This window comes from Phyllobates terribilis, unplaced genomic scaffold (genome assembly GCF_046119375.1).
Source record: "Phyllobates terribilis strain yellow unplaced genomic scaffold, ASM4611937v1 Scaffold_1__5_contigs__length_1240528914, whole genome shotgun sequence".
Lineage (NCBI taxonomy): Eukaryota > Metazoa > Chordata > Amphibia > Anura > Dendrobatidae > Phyllobates > Phyllobates terribilis.
In genome coordinates this window covers 495,718,625-495,736,672 of record NW_027362761.1, presented here as the reverse complement: position 1 = coordinate 495,736,672, position 18,048 = coordinate 495,718,625, and the positions used below count along the sequence as shown (strand labels likewise).

The 18,048-nt window shown below is 43.3% G+C and overlaps 1 protein-coding gene across 6 annotated transcripts in view; it reads right to left on the bottom strand.

Moving 5' to 3' along the window:
* The window catches only part of PDE8B (phosphodiesterase 8B), a 390,573-nt gene that overhangs the window by 82,016 nt on the left and 290,509 nt on the right, over nt 1-18,048 (bottom strand). For all 6 annotated transcript variants that reach the window (XM_073680165.1, XM_073680166.1, XM_073680164.1 and 3 more), the window contains 2 exons: nt 6,247-6,437; nt 3,976-4,035 (listed from right to left, as the gene is read on the bottom strand). In XM_073680165.1, coding sequence (XP_073536266.1) covers nt 3,976-4,035; nt 6,247-6,437 — 251 coding nt within the window. The remainder of the gene's footprint in view (nt 1-3,975; nt 4,036-6,246; nt 6,438-18,048) is intronic.

The following is an 18,048-nucleotide window of genomic DNA, read 5'->3' as shown; positions in this document are numbered from 1 at the left end:
AATGCCTTCATCTTGCAGGAACTGCTGACACACTCCAGCCACATGAGGTCTGGCATTGTCCTGCATTAGGAGGAACCCAGGGCCAACCGCACCAGCATATGGTATCACAAGGGGTCTGAGGATCTCATCTCGGTACCTAATGGCAGTCAGGCTACCTCTGGCGAGCACATGGAGGGCTGTGCGGCCCTCCAAAGAAATGCCACCCCACACCATTACTGACCCACTGCCAAACCGGTCATGCTGAAGGATGTTGCAGGCAGCAGATCGCTCTCCACGGCGTCTCCAGACACTGTCACGTCTGTTACATGTGCTCCGTGTGAACCTGCTTTCATCTGTGAAGAGCACAGGGCGCCATTGGCGACTTTGCCAATCCTGGTGTTCTGTGGCAAATGCCAAGCGTCCTGGACGGTGTTGGGCTGTGAACACAACCCCCATCTGTGGACGTCGGGCCCTCATACACCCTCATGGAGTCGGTTTCTAACCGTTTGTGCAGACACATGCACATTTGTGGCCTGCTGGAGGTCATTTTGCAGGGCTCTGGCAGTGCTCCTCCTGTTCCTCCTTGCACAAAGGCGGAGGTAGCGGTCCTTCTGCTGGGTTGTTGCCCTCCTACGACCCCCTCCACGTCTCCTGGTGTACTGGCCTGTCTCCTGGTAGCGCCTCCAGCCTCTGGACACTACGCTGACAGACACAGCAAACCATCTTGCCACAGCTCGCATTGATGTGTCATCCTGGATGAGCTGCACTACCTGAGCAACTTCTGTGGGTTGTAGAGTCCATCTCATGCTACCACGAGTGTGAAAGCACAACCAACATTCAATAGTGACCAAAACATCAGCCAGAAAGCATTGGTACTGAGATGTGGTCTGTGGTCCCCACCTGCAGATCACTCCTTTATTGAGGGTGTCTTGATAATTGCCAATAATTTCCATCTATTGTCTATTCCATTTGCACAACAGCATGTGAAATTGATTGTCAATCAGTGTTGCTTCCTAAGTGGACAGTTTGATTTCACAGAAGTTTGATTTACTTGGAGTTATATTCTGTTGTTTAAGTGTTCCCTTTATTTTTTTTGAGCAGTGTACTACTATTCTTTGCATTATAAATTGTTCTAACATTTTCTAATATATTTTCAGTAATAAATGAATTTTTCCATTGAAAGACCGCAAGCAGAGATCTTGTGGAATGTTTGACCATTTAACAAGTCTTATTTCTGCTTGAGTTATATCTAATTTGCATACTTTTTCCCATGAAACATTGCCAATAAAACTGCATACAGAGCCAGCCCCTCCCTCGCTTTCAAAGTATTGGAAAACAGAATGGCCTCAATTCATCAAGACCAATGATCTTCACGGTGGCCTTAATGAAGGAGCAGGGTGGAGTGCGAGATCCTGATTCACTAAAGGTATGTGTACACTGTCTGGCGCTACCTGCGGCCCCGACACAGTGGAATAACCGCCGCCGGCTTCCGCTTATTTTATGCAAATTTTTTCAGGCTAGGTCTATTGGCAAAGCCCGCATGCGGACCCGCTGGAGAAATTGACATGCTGCGGTCTGGAAAGACACGCTGCATGTCAGTTTCTGCGGGTGAGCCGCAGACGCATAGTTGACATGGGATTTCTAGAAATCCAATTCACTATGGTATAACATCTGGCCGCTGCGGGTTTGACACTGCATAACAAGCAGCTTGAAACCCACAGCGGCTCCTGACCGTGTGCACATACCCTAAGAGGCAAACGTCTCTTAATGGATCAGGTAAGTAGCAAAATGGAGTGTGCCTTGTCACAAGTCTTACTCCAGTCCCTGCTGGAGTAAGGTTTATGATGCAGCAAACCCCTCTACTCATCATGAAAGCCCCTGTCCTGGCCCAGCTTCACCCACTTTGTTGAATCTAGGCGTAAATGGCGTGATAAGGCCAAAATTAGAAAAATTTTAGTGCAGCCTCCAGTTGCGCCAAAATTTTGCGACTTTTCAAAGCTTTTTATGTCTGAATTCTGTCATTGCCTTGATGAATCGAGGTCTATAGTTTAACCCCTTAAGGACCGAGCCTCATTTTCCAAATCTGACCAGTGTCAATTTATGATGTAATAACTCTGGAACGCTTTAACATATGAGATTGTTTTCTCGTGACATGTTATACTTCATGTTAGTGGTCGATATGATTTGCGTTTATTTACTGTATGAAAATTTTGACAAAAAATTAGAAAATTTTGCAATTTTCAGATATTAAATTTGTATGTCCTTAAATCAGATAGTTATACCACACAAAATAGTTAATAAATAACATTTTCCATATGTCTACTTTCCTTCTGCATCATTTTTGAAACATCATTTTTTTTTGTTGGGAAGTTAGAAAGGTTGAAAATATATCAGCAATTTATCATTTTTCCAACAAAATTTACAATTTTTGTAGGGACCACATCACATTTGAAGTGACTTTGAGGGGCCTATATGACTGGACATACCCAAAAGTGACACCATTCTAAATTCTGCACCCCTCAAAGTGCGCAAAACCACATTCAAGAAGTTTATTAACCCTTCATGTTCTTCACAGAAATTAAAGGAATATGGAAGGAAAAAAAGAACATTTTAAATTTTTTTCCACAAAAATGTTACTTCAACCCCAATTTTTTTATTTTCAAAAGAGTAACAGGAGAAGTGGACCTAAAAATTTGTTGTGCAATTTCTCCAGAGTACATCAATTCCCCATATGTGAGGGAAAATTACTGTTTGGCCGCACGGCATTGCTTGGAAGGGAAGGTGCATAATTTGACTTTTTGAATGCAATATTGTCTGGAATCAAGAACGGGCACCATGTAGTGTTTGGAGAGCCCCTGATGTGTCTAAACAGTAGAAACCCTCACAAGTGACCCCATTTTTATAAACTATACCACGAAAGGAATTTATCTCTATGTGCTATGAGAATCTTGAGATTCCAGGTGCTTCGCAGAATTTTATAACGTTAAGCTGTGAAAATAGAAGATCACATTTTTCCCACAAAAATGTTGTTTTGGCCCCCAAATTATTCATTTTCACAAGGGCAACAAGAGAAAATGGTTCTTACAATTTGTTGTGCAATTTCTACAGAGTACGCCGATACCCCATATGTGGGGCTCTGAATGGAAGGGGCACCGTTTGACCTTTAGAGTACAAAATTGTCTGGAATGGATAGTGGACGCCATGTCACATTTGCAGATCTACTGATGTGCCTAAACAGTGGAAACCGACCACATGTGACCCCATTTTGTAAACTACACCGCTCAAGGAACTTATCTAAAGGAGTAGTTAGTACCTTGAACCCATAGGTGCTTTGCGGAATTTTAAATCATTGGATGGTGAAAATTAAGTGTTTACAAGCAGTGACAGTTTTAAAGCATGACGCACATAGCCCGTCATGCTGCGGGAACTGACATCTGTTCATGATGTGATATCTCCGTCATTAGTCGTAAAGGGTTTTAAGGGAACCTGTCACCAGAAAAAAACGCTATTAACCAAAGCAAATATAGGGCTAATCTGCAGGTTAATAGCATTATTAACCTGCCTGGCGCCTGCACTTAGCTGAACGCTGCAGTGAGAAAATGACTTGCATTCCCTCCCCACAACAGCAGTCCAGTTTCAGTCACGGGAGCGGCTCAAATAACTGAACTTGAAGCGCTGCTGGCGGGGTGAGGAAATAAAGTTAATTTTCTCCCTGCAGCGTTCAGATAAGTGCAGGCGCCAGGCAGCTTAGAAACGATATTAACCTGAAGATTAACCCCATATCTGCAGGTTAATAGCGTTTTTTTCTGGTGACAGGTTCCCTTTAACAATTTATATAAACATATATGCAAAAATGATATTTAAAAGGCAGATAATTAGACTTGATAACATAAATTTGAACATCTCCACCTAGGGAAAAGTCCTATTATTTTGGAGACAGATTGTTTAGGTGAGTGAAAAAAAATTAAGATTGAAAACTGCATTTTAGTAACTTACACGCGTGGAACCACGGCCAGGATTGTAGAGCTTTCTGATGGCTTTGTGGCTCGTATCGACCTGAGAAGGACAGTAAAATGCATGAAATATTGAGTAAGAAGAATACAGGCTAAAAACTGGTATACATGGTGATAATAGCGATCATCATTTTTAAACAGATATGCCGCTGTTATATTTTGGATGATATATTCGGATACATAGACTTAAAGGCCCAGCCCCACTTTCAGTATTTGGTCAATATTCGGTCAGTATTTTTTCACAGGAGTGGGAGCCAAAACCAGGAGTGGGTGATAAATGCAGAATTGGTGACTTGTTTCTATTATACTTTTTCTCTGATTGTTCCTCACCTGGCTTTGGCTCCCACTTCTGAGAAAAAATACTGACCAAATACTGATAGTGGGGCTGTGGACAAAGGGGTATTTCCCATCTCCAAGACATTGTCCCAATATATAGTAGGTGTAATGATAAGAATATTAGCAAATACCTCCAGTTAGAAATGTAGTATAGTACTTCTGATAAGCTATGTCTCTTTCCTCATGTGCAGGGCATTGCAGTAGATTAGGTATCCAAGGTTACGACCACTAGCAACTAACAGTCACTACATGAGTGGTCATAACCAGGGATAATTAAACTATTGCAATGCTCTGTACATGGGGTAAGCGACATAGCTTATCAGAAGAACTATACTACATTTCTAATTGGAAGTATTTGCTAATATTATTATTATTACACCTACTTGGATAGGATCTTGGAGATGGGAATACCCCTTTAAGTTGAGTAAGATTGATATTGGTATAACTCATCAGAAACTGGAACCAAAATATCAGTGTATACCCGGACCTTTTTTAAATAAAGGGATTTAATGGTTTCTGAAATCCCCGTCCCCCATCCCCGATGACTGCAGTTTGTTTTTTAAAGAAAAAAACTGTCTAACAGAGCCTTTGCTCTTTAAGTATTAGGACTGACAATAGATGGACAGCCTCAATGGGCTCCCCCGGGAGCACAGGTACACCATGCTGGAGACATGCCACAAACTAGTAGCTACATCTCTTGTTGGAATATATTGGGTATTGTTATTGGAAGAAAAAGCAGATGTGACTGTGCGGTTACCGCGGCAAATCATGTATAGGTTTTACATCAGTTTTAAAATAACATTTTGGGTTCACTGATCAGTCCTGCCTGGAAAAAGTTTCCAATGGTCTGATATACTGAAATCTCACTTCCCTTGCAACAATAAGCTATTAGACAATGCTCAATAAAATAAAAAGTATCAGCAAGAGTTTGTGAAGATAGTGGTGTGAAGGGGTGTGCAATGCTACTAGGGTCAAAGCACACGTTGCAGTTTCGTCACTCTTTTTCTGAGCAGATTTGTCACAAAACCCGAAGAATTTCCAAGTACCAGTAAAGTGAATGAGATTCCTGAAGTCTCATGTACAAGTTGCTTATTTTTTCCTTGCAGATTTGCAGCAAATTTAAATCTGCAGGATGTCAATTCTTTCAGCATTTTTGCTGCAGATTTCACCCATACTAATGATTGGGGAAATATCATGTCAGAAAGGCATCTATTTTACGCTTCATTTTTTCCTGTCAACGCATCAGTATTTGCAGCAGATTTGCAGCAATTTTTTCTGCTGTAAATACTAAATGTCTTACCCTCCTGTTGGGTGACAAAAAACATGGACCCTTGAGTGTGGGTGCTTAGATATAATCTGTCTTCGATATTTTCATACATTTAGAGACTTAAAAATTAAAACCCAACTTCCAAATCTTATAGTTTCATGGTATGAAGTACAAAACAACACTGGGTGCATAAAAGCTCATGAAATAACATTAAAGGGAATCTGTCAGCAGATTTTTGCAACCTCACCTGAGAGCAGCCTGATGTAGGCAAAAGGACTCTGAATCCAATGATATATCACTTAGTTTACTGGGTGCAGCAGTTGTGACACAATCAGAGTTCTTAGATTTAGCAATGAAGATGAGCTGAGAAAACTAACTCCACCCCCACCAGGCTCAGTATGTACATCGTCTATTGACAGTGAGCTGCTTATCACAGGTGGGGGCGGGGTCAGACCAGTGCTCACATGGGCAGCTAGTCACAGCAATGATAATGTCCTGGTGATAAAACCTTCACTGTAAGTAAACAACAGCACACAACCTGATAAGTGACACATTGTTGAAATCTGTGTTTTAACCCCTACCTCATGCTGTTCTCAGATTAAATAGCGAAAACCTGCTGGCAAATTACCTTTAAAGAGACCCCCGACTTACCTGCATACAGCCTCAGCATCAAGGTATCTGGGGTATCTGTGGTCTATGACAATGATTTCATGGTGTTTATCGAGGAAGCATTCGAGTGCTGATTCTGGCGTACACGCAATATTACACCGGTACCCAGCTCGATCACAAGCCCACCAGAACCCATCGCTCTGACTATCTTCTTTAGCAAATACTAGCAGCACCTAAACGTGAAATAACAGAGCACATAACAATAATTGCTATGGATTAGAAGTCAGCTCCTATATATAGATGTCCCTCCAGATATAGTATACCCTCACATTCATTGGAACATGATTTACATTAGTCCTTCTCCTCCATAGTTGGATATACCGTGTTTAAGTATTTTTTAATGTTGAGAATTGCAACATTTTTAGAACAGTTTTTTATTCCACTGTGAATAGATGAGAAATAACCTGAACTTTTATATTCACTCAGTTTTCTGAATCACTGATGCCTACTGAGAGACCGCACAGCAAAATTTCACCTCCAAATCAGTTTTTTTTTTATACAGAAACAGTGCCACTCTTGTTCTATGCGCAGTGTCTGGTATTGCAGTTCAGCTTAAAAGGAATCTGTCACCTTTTTGAGTTAATAATATGGGCATACAGGTTGTATACAGCTGAAATTAGTCATACTTGTATGCCTCCTGGATGTGGCCTTGTTAAGTACAAATCATCCTTTATGCCTTGGATCTTTCAGGCTATGGGGGGGGGGGTGTCTTCTGCCCGGAAGATAAGACTGCCTCCGGTCTTCATTATACAGGTTTTGTCCTCCCTTCTCTTCAGACATCCCTTTCATGTCATGTGCGTGGCCGGAAATCCCGCACCTGCGCATTCTGCCTGCGCATTCTGCCTGCCGTCGCTCTACTGCACTATGGAGAATTCACTTACTGTGTGCCGGAGATCACTGGGACTGGAAGTTACACTGACTCTCTGGCACCTGCGCACATCAAAGTTAAAGACAGCGCCCACAGAAGGGAAGAGCAGAGCAGCGGAGAGATGGCAGGCAGAATGTGCAGGTGCAGGATTTCCAGACGCGCGCATGAAGTGAAAGGGACGTCTGAAGAGAAGGTGAAATCTTGTATAATGAAGACCGGAGGCAGTCTTATCTTCTGGGCAGCCCCAAAGCCTGGAAGACCTAATGTATAAAAGATGATTTTTACTTAACAAGGCCACATCCAGGAGGCATATACATATGACTAATTTCACCTGGATACAACCTGAATACCTATATTAATAATTAACTCAAAAAGCTCAAACAAAAGACAAGAGTCCCTTTAATGGGGTTGACCTGCGATAACAGGCATACTTGTATCTTGTGCACAGGGCCAGCGTCACCACCCAGAGCACCCGGGCAAATGCGGGGCTCAAAGCAAGCGGGCAGAGCCCACTCGCCGTCGGGGACACTGGCACGCTAAGGGTCCTATGAGCCGGGGAAGCCTGGTGCCAGCACCCGCGAGTGGGCCTCCCTGATTGCTCAGGGCCCCGTCACTTGCAATACTTACCTCTCGTAGCAGCGGCCAACGAGGAGAGTTTTTTTTTTTTTTTTATCTATGGAGCATTACATGGTGCCCATTATTCCGTATGGAGCATTATATGGGGCCCATTCTGTATGGAGCATTATATGGTGCCCATTATTCTGTATGGAGCACTATATGGGGTCTATTATTCTGTATGGAGCATTGTATGAGGACCATTATTCTGTATGGAGCATTATATGGGGTCCAATATTTTGTATGGAGCATTATATGAGGCCCATTGTCCTGTATGGAGGACTATACTGTCCGATCTAAAATGAAAACTTTTGAATCCCCCCAGGGCACCCACTGTGCTTCGAGGATTCGCCGTTTTCTGAGCCATTGTAGAATTTACAATAGATATCACTCATGTAATGCAAGAAGTAACTAAAATCTTTGTTCTTGTACTATACCTATATTTCTCTGCTGTATCTGTGCATCATGAATCGTGGTATGTGTTAAAGGGGCCCACTGAGACTCTTTCGCTGGGGCCCATGAAAACCTGGAGCCGGCCCTGCTCATGCACAGAGTGATGCGGTTTCTAAAACAGAAGTGCATCCTTTTTTCTAATCTCACAATCCATTCAGAGTGATCTATCTGCTTAATATACTGCCAAATATAATGGTGACATATTACAGGTCTGTGTATCTGCAGCAAGTGTATCGGCAATAAGTGTATTTTAGGAATATACCAGGAATACACCAGAAGAGACCAGAAGGGAACAGTAAGCACTGTTTATCACCTTTCACCATGCTTACATATGCTCTTACAGTTTTTGCTCCACTAATCCTCACTCTCCTTCGCTATCCCCAAACCCCAGCACCCTCTAACCAAATAATCATCTCTCCTTCCCTCTTACCTCCCCACTTGACCTCATCTGTTGACCTGCTCCTCAACCTCAGATCTATCCTACTAAAACATAAAATAAGTCAGCCATTCGCCTTCTCTCACCTCCTCTCCCTCTCTCTGCTTCTCCTCACTGCTGGTGACATATCTCACAATCCCGGACCCCCACAGCTGCTGCTTCCCACTTATTCCCCATTCTATCGCTCCAAACCAAAAATTAACTACTGCAACCTCTGCTACCTAAAACCCTTCCCCCTGATCCCCAACCACCTGCTCCCTTTCTCTGGAGCACTGTGGAATGCCCGCTCTGTATGCAATGTGCTCCATGCAATTCATGACCTCTTTACCTCCTGCAATTTCTCCTTTCTGAGACTCACCGAAACATGGCTGACACCCTCTGACACTACCTCCCCTGCTGCGCTGTGCTATGGCGGCCTCCACTTCACCCACACTCCTCGCCCTGGCAACAGACATGGTAGAGGAGTGGGTCTTCTCCTTTCTAACAACTGCACCTTAAACCCAATCCCACCTCTACCCTTCCTTATTCTCCCTTCCTTTGAAGTCCACTCTGTCCGCATCTACTCTCCCTCCAACCTCCAAGTTGCCGTCATATACCGACCTCTGGGCTCGGTCACTAGATTTATTGACCAATTCTCCTCCTGGCTTCTTCACTTTCTCTCTGCTGACATTCCCACCATCATCATGGGTGACTTCAACATCCCCCTTGACACCCACCAGTCAGCAGCCTCGAAGCTCCTGTCACTTACTTCATCTTTTGGACTTACTCAGTGGTCCTCGTCAGCCACCCACACAGACGGACATACATTAGACCTTATCTTCACCCGTCTCTGCTCCCTGTCTAACTTCACAAACTCCCCTCTCCCCCTATCTGACCACCATCTACTCACTTTCTCATCCCTGTCCTCCTCTCTTGTCACCCATGTCCAGCAACTAGCACACCACAGCAGAAACCTCGCACATCTAGACACTCACACACTCTTTGACTCTACTCTACCACTTGCATCCATATCTTCACTCCACGACACAGACAGCGCCACTGACTTCTACAATGCCACTCTCACATCAGCTATTGATGCGGTCGCCTCTCTCGTGCATGGCTGAGTGCGACAAATTAATAGACAACCCTGGCAGAATAACCTCACTAAAAAGCTCCGGCAAATGTCCAGGGTTGCGGAGCTGCATTGGAAGAAAACACATTTGCGAGATGACTTCACTGCATTCAAACAAGCAACACTCGCTTTCAAATCAGCCCTCACCTCTGCTAAACAGGCCTACTTCACAACCCTCATATCTTTCTTGTCCTACAACCCTAAACAGTTATTCAACACTTTTAACTCCCTCCTTCGTCCTCCACTGCCCCCTCTGACCCCCCTCATCTCTGCTGAGGACTTTGCAACACACTTCAAAAATAAGATCGACCAAACAAGGCAAGTCTTTATTGTTCAACCACCACAACCCCTTTGTATACCAGACCAATGCCCCTCCCTTATAAGCTCCCTTTCCAACATCACTGAAGGAGAGCTTACTTGCCTCCTCTCCAAATCACACCTCACCACTTGTGCACTTGACCCCATACCATACCACCTCCTCCCCAACCTCACTACTCCACTTATACTGGCCCTAACCCACCTCGTCAACCTATCTCTAACCTCTGGTACCTTCCCTTCTGCTTTCAAACATGCCACAATCACGCCTATCCTCAAAAAGCCATCCCTTGACCTGACCGCTATGTCAAGCTATCACCCCATATCGCTGCTCCGATTTGCTTCCAAACTCCTTGAGCAACATGTTCACGCTAAACTTTCTTCCCATATCTCATCTAACTTGCTCTTTGACAACCTACAATCTGGTTTCCGTCCCCATCATACCACTGAAACTGCCCTGACCAAAACGACCTACTTACAGCCAAAGCTAACAGACAATTCTCTATACTCCTCCTTCTAGACCTGTCCTCTGCCTTTGACACAGTTGACCACTGCCTCCTACTACAGATCCTCTCTTCCTTTGGCGTCAAAGACCTTGCCCTATCCTGGATCTCTTCATACCTTTCCAACCGCACATTTAGCGTCTCCCACTCCCATACTACCTCCTCATCCCGCCTTTACTCTGTTGGAGTCCCTCAAGGCTCTGTCCTAGGACCCCTACTCTTCTCCATCTATACCCTTGGCCTGGGACAACTCATAAATTCACATGGCTTCCAGTATCACCTATATGCTGACAACACTCAGATCTACCTTTCTGGACATCACCTCTCTGCTGTCCAGAGTCCCAGATCCTCCTCTCGCTTCCTCAAACTCAATGTGGACAAAACTGAACTCATTATCTTTCCTCCATCTCACGTATCTTCCCTACTCTATCTATCTATCACAATAAACAACATCAGACATTCCCCTGTACCCGACATCCGCTGCCTCGGAGTAACCCTTGACTCTGCCCTGTCCTTCAAACCGCACATCCAAGCTCTTTCCCCCTGCTGTCGCCTCCAGCTCAAAAATATTTCCAGAATCCGTCCTTTCCTCAACCCTCAATCTACTAAAATGCTCGTGCATGCCCTCATCATCTCCCGCCTGGGCTACTGCAACATCCTCCTCTGTGGCCTACCTGCTAACACTCTTGCATCTCTCCAATCCGTTCTTAACTCTGCCGCCAGACTAATTCATCTCTCTCCTCATTACTCCTCCGCTTCCCCCATCTGCAAATGCCTTCACTGGCTCCTATTTCCCCAGTGTATCCAATTCAAACTACTTACAGTTGATCTACAAAGCCATCCATAACCTTTCTCCTACGTACATCTTTGAACTAATCTCCCAATATTTTCCTTCACGTAATCTCTGGAACTCTGAAGACCTCCTTCTCTCCTCCACACTTATTCTTTGCTCACCCGATCGCCTCCAAGACTTCTCACGAATATTCCCCATCCTCTGGAATTCTGTGCAACATGTCTGACTATCCATCACACTCGGATCCTTCAGACAGAACCTGAAAACCCATCTCTTCAAGAAAGCTTACAGCCTGTCATGACCCCGCTACCTCCTCAACACCACTGGATCTGCTGCCTTACCAACACCGGACCTGCACCTCACCAACACCGGAGCTGCTGCAACCCCCCCACCTACTGTCTCCTTTCTCACCATCCTGTAGAATGTAAGCCCGCAACAGCAGGGTCCTCTTCCTTCTCTACCACTCTATCATTGTTTATTTGTTACTGTAAGTGATATCTGTATTTTGTATGTAACCCCTTCTCATGTACAGCACCATGGAATCAATGGTGCTATATAAATAAATAATAGTAATAATATTACAGCTACTGTTCCATAGAGTTACAAAAACCTACAAGAAGCAAAATAAACAAATGCATGTATGTGCAGCATGTATACCAACTTAAACCAAGTTCAAATTTTGTGTTTTTTCTTTGTATTTCTTGCATTCTGTGCAAACTAGGGTGTGGCCTCCCTTCCTAGAGCTGGATAGTACATTTAAAAGGCTTCCCTTGGCTGGTGTTCAGAGTTTGGGACCCAGTCCTTTGTCTGCCCTTATTCACACAGAGGTCAGTTTTGTCACATGATAAGGTTTTTAATATTAGACAGTATAGGACTTTCCCAAACGGGTTTACCTTGTCGCTGGTGGGAAAGCTTTTATACTATTTTTGATCAAAAACAGTGTTACTAAGAACCCTATTTTATTTAGATGCACTTGCTTTTTATTTATTTTCAGCAGGATTTATGCTTATTTTGCTTCTTGTAGGTTTTTCTTATTCATGGCCATTGTAAAACATGAATTTATATGCTGCATGTATACCAACTTAAACCAAGCTTAAATTTTGTGTTTGTTCCATATAGTTACTGTAGTTGGCCTAAATGGCAAAAAGTGTGTATGGCTCATAGGGAAGAGTGTACTGCTTTATGTGGAGACCACTCTCTGCTCCTCTCCATACCCCTCTCTGGTTTATGCCTGCTGTATCAAAACCCAGATAATGGGTGATTTTTTTTGCAATGTGGCACCATCTTGGGTAATAGCAGACATAACCTATACTACTTGACAAAGGTTCCCCTGATCCTACTTTACTGAAACTTGTTTCCAAAGAAGTGACAGAATTAATAAATTCCCATTAAAGGGAATCTGTCAGCAGGATTTCCCCCCCTAAACTATTTATATGTGCATGTTGCTCTTTGAAAAACATGCCCAGCAATATTTTTACATGGCCAGTCCATTCCTCTGTTACAGAGAAATCAGCATTTGAATTGATATGCAAATGAGGCTGAAGAACTATTTGTAGATCTGAAGCCTCTGTCACTTCAGATCTATTCCTCGACCAGCAACGCCTCCTCCTGTTTGACTAATGGCTCATTTGCCTGAAGTTACACAGTACAAAGGCTGTCAGTCCTTGGCGGGGGGCTGAGCGGGGAATAGAGCTGGAATGGCACCGACTTCAGAGCTACAGCCTTAGGGAACACGGCCGATTGCTATGCAATGTTTTAGTGGATAGCACTCAGCCCAATGATATGCTACGGGGCAACGCAGATCAGCGATTATTTTCTCATGCCGATTCAGCATGACAAAACAATCGCAACATGCTGCAAGTGCGTCTGATAATCAAATCGCAAGCACCCATACAAGTTTATGGGTGCGTTTGAAATATCGGACTGCACTCGGATGTTGTCCGAGTGCAGACCGAATACCGCGGATGCCGGCAATGGAGGAAAAGGAAAAATTACTTTCTCCATCTCCTTCGCACCTGTGCTGTGATTCTGTCATGCGAGAGGATTGGAGCACAGTGCACTGACGCTCAGATCAATCTCTGATAGAGTTTGAGCCGAGTGTCATTTGCATAATCGGACCGATTCTCGCACACAAGAGAACATATGCCAGTGTGACCCCGGCCTTATTTGCATTACCAATTCAAACGCCGATTTCTCTGAAATGGAGGAAAGGAATGGACCTGTAAAGGTATTGCTGGACTTGTCAATTAAAGAGCTACAGTGGACATAGAAATTCTACACCTCTGCTAAAATGCAAGGTTTTTGTCATGTAAAAAATCATACCAAGAAGAATCATTTCTGGACGTTTTCCACCTTTAATCTGTACATTTGAATTGAAACTTAAATCTTTTCAGGTGGAAAAAGAAAAATAAAGAACTAAAACATGTGGTCGCATAAATAAACACACCCTAAAGCCTCCTTCACACGACCTGGTGATTCCTGTACAGGAAATGTTTATCAAATGGAAAGAGGGAGGCATATCTAAAGAAGATTATAATGCAGTGTGCAGATCCTGCAGGGCACGTATCAGGTTAGCTAAAGCTGACAATGAATTAAGGCTTTCAAGAGATGCCAAAAGCAATAAAAAAGGATTTTGGGGGTATGTCAAAAGTAAAAGAAAAGTCAAAGATGCTATAGGATTTTTACAGGATGAAAATGGTGAAATGGTAAGAAAGGATGTTGAGAAGGCCGAACTTTTTAATTCCTATTTTGCATCTGTTTTCTCTCAGAAAGAAAATGTAACATCAACTGATCTTCACTGTCCTATTAAAGGAATAGAAGAATCCAAGTTATCTGTAAACAGAGAGATTGTGAGGGAATATTTAGCTAACATAAATGAGTTCAAGTCTCCAGGTCCAGATGAATTACACCCCAGAGTACTGAAGGAGATCGTAGAAGAAATTTTAGAACCACTCTCCATAATCTTTGAAAATTCTTGGAGAACAGGAGAAGTCCCAGAAGACTGGAGAAGAGCAAATGTTGTTCCTATCTTCAAAAAGGGGAAGAAGGTGGACCCAGGGAGTCTGACTTCTATACCAGGAAAGATCTTTGAACAAATTATTAAACAACATGTATGTAAGTACTTGGATAAGAATGAAGTGATTAACCAGAGTCAGCATGGGTTTGTAACTAACAAGTCATGTCAGACTAACTTAATTTCCTTCTATGACAGAATCACTGACTGGGTGGATCAGGGAAATGCTGTAGATATAGTATATCTTGACTTCAGCAAAGCATTTGACAAAGTATCTCACACCATCCTTATTGAAAAAATGACCAAGTATGGAATGGACAAGGCAACTGTTAGGTGGATTCATAACTGGCTTAGTGATCGGACTCAAAGAGTGGTCGTAAATGGCTTCACATCCAGTTGGATGAATGTCTCAAGTGGGGTACCACAGAGCTCTGTCCTGGGACCTGTATTGTTCAACATCTTTATCAATGATTTAGATGAAGGAATTGAGGGTAAACTGATTAAATTTGCTGATGACACAAAGCTAGGAGGGATAGCTAATACTAGAGAAGAGAGAGAGAGGATTCAAAAAGATCTAAATAAACTGGAGCAGTGGGCAGTAGCTAACAGAATGGTTTTTAACAGGGAAAAATGCAAAGTACTACATCTGGGCAATAAAAATGAAAAAAGCATATACAAAATGGGAGGAATAGAGCTAAGCAACAGTACATGTGAAAAAGACTTAGGTATACTAATAGATCATAGACTGAACATGAGTCAACAGTGTGATGCAGCAGCAAAAAAGGCAAATACAATTCTGGGATGTATTAACAGAAGCATACAGTCTAGATCACGTGAAGTCATTATTGGACTTTACTCCTCTTTGGTCAGACCTCATCTGGAATACTGCGTCCAGTTTTGGGCACCACATTTTAAAAAAGGCATAGAGAAACTGGAGCAAGTTCAGAGAAGAGCGACCAGAATGGTGACCGGTCTGCAAACCATGTCCTATGAGGAACGGTTACAGGATTTGGGAATGTTTAGCTTGCAAAAAAGAAGACTGAGAGGAGACTTAATAGCTGTCTACAAATATCTCAAGGGCTGTCACATTAAAGAAGGATCATCTTTATTCTCATTTGCACAAGGAAAGACTAGAAGCAATGGGATGAAACTGAATGGGAGGAGACACAGATTATATATTAGAAAAAACTTTTTGACAGTTAGGGTGATCAATGAGTGGAACAGGCGGCCACGAGAGGTGGTGAGTTCCCCTTCAATGGACGTCTTCAAACAGAGGCTGGACAGACATCTGTCTGAGATGATTTAGTGAATCCTGCTTTGAGCAGGGGGTTGGACCAGATGACCCAGGAGGTCCCCTCCAACTCTACCATTCTATGATTCTATGATTCTATGAATACTGGTGAGATCCATGGTCCGTGTCCGTATGTCATCTGTATGTCCGCATGTGACATCCGTGTGGCATCTGTGTGCTGTCAGTGTGTCCGTGTGCCATCCGTGTGTCCGTATGTAGCATCAGTGTTTTGTCCAGGAAAAAACGGATGCTATTTAAACAATTTATTTTTAAAGTTTAATTGCAAGAAATTTAACAACACAGGACTTGCAGGAGGGAGAATAGGTAGATAGATAGATAGCTACTTAGATGTATCTACTAAATAAATTAAATAATGGCGTGGGCTTCTGTGTAATTTTCATAACCAGCAGAGGGAAAGCCGACCACTGGGGGCTGATTTTACTAGCCAGGAAAGGGGCCATTAGGCCTACATGTTCCATGGCTATTAATAACAGCCCACAGCTGTTTGATTAGCGTTTACTGGCTAGATTACGGGGGACACCAGAAAAAAATTGACATAGGGTCCCCCTATAAAATCTAACCAGCAAAGGCTAAACAGATAGATGTGGGCTGATATTAATAGCCAGGGAAGGGGCCACGGAGCCTGGCCCCCTCCGTTGCTAATAACATCAGCCGTTAGTGGCCCTAGAATGGCGCATTCATAAGATGCACTAAATCTGGGGCTTAGCCTCGGCTTTTCCCACTTGCCCTGGTGCAGTGGCAAGTGGGGTAATAGGGTTGGGATTCATGTCAGCTTTGTATTGGCAGCTGACATGGAGCCCAGGTGTTAGTAATGGAGAGGCATCTATAAGACACCCCCATTACGAATCCCATAGTAAAAGTTTTGAAAGAAACACGGAGCCTGAATAAAATCCTTTATTTGAAATAAAAGTCCACACTGTTTTTAACATTTATTTAAAAATAAAAAACACATTTATACTCACCTTACACCTATTCCTCTGAAGCCATTGACCCCGGTAAAAAATGAAAATAGAAAAAAAAATTACAATACTCACCTGTCTGACATACTCTTCCACGCCGTAATCCATGTCTACGATAACTGGCTTACAACCTGAAAAGTGCCAAGATGCGACCGTCCAAGCTGTAAGCCAGGACACAATGAGGAGCTGCGAGCGCAGCTTCAGTGACAAGCAGTGACGTCATAGAGGTCACTGAAGGTACGTTCCCAGGCTCACTTCACTGGGAGCCAGAATGATGAACTGCTGTGACCTCAGTGAGATCACTGCTAGCACCGCAAATGCAGCACCTCATTAATCCTCATGGATTACGGTGCAGGACAGTATGTCAGACAGGTGAGTATTATGGTTGTTTTTTATTTTCGTCGGGGACAAGGGCTTCGATGGATTAGGTGTAAGGTGAGTATAAGTGTTTTTTATTTTATTCTTAATTTTACACTGGGTGTAGACAGCGGGGGCTGCCTACAACTCTCAACATTGTCCATTGCTCGCGCTGATCTCAGCGGTAACATGGAACAATGATGAGAGCTGCCTCCAGCAGCCGAGCGAACAGTACCGCTGGTTCCCAGGCGCTAGTATGTGTCACGCTGATGACACACGGATGTCAGTGTGTACGTGTGCAGCACGCATTTTGTACGTGCTGCGCAACAAAACCTGACATGTCTGCGGGTTTTAAAAACGGGCCGCATACGGACATAAAAAATGGAGTGTGAAGGGGGCCTTAAACTAAGTCTTTGTTGAAGTACTCTTTGAATTTATGACAGCATTCAGTCTTTTTGGGTAAGCATCTATCAGCATGGCACATATAGAATTGGCAATATCTACCCTCTTCAGGTCAGCCCAGAGGTTTTCAAGTGGAAACAGGTCTGGGCTTTGTTTAGGCCATTACAAAACTTTAACTTCTTCTTTTGTTGAATCAGAGGTATGCTTAGGGTCGTTGTAGTGCTGAAATGTGAAATTCCTCTTGATCTTCAGCTTTTTAGCAGAGGCCTGAAGGTTATGATGCAAAATTGACTGATATTTGGAGCTGGTGATAATTCCCTCCACCTTGACTAAAGCCCAAGTTCCAGCTGTCAAAACAGCCCCAAAACATAATACTAGCTCCACCATGTTTCACTGTAGATATTTTGCTATTTTGGTGATGCACAGCGATGCATTTGCACCAAACATACCTTTTGGAATTATGGCCAAAAAAATCAATCTTAGTCTCATCAGACCATAACACATTTTCACACATGCTTATGGCAGACTTGATGTAGGCTTTGGCAAAACATAGCTGGGCTTGGATGTTTTTCTTTGTAAAAAAAAACTTCCGTATTGCCACCTTACCCCACAGACCAGACATATGAAGAATACAGGAGATTGTTGTC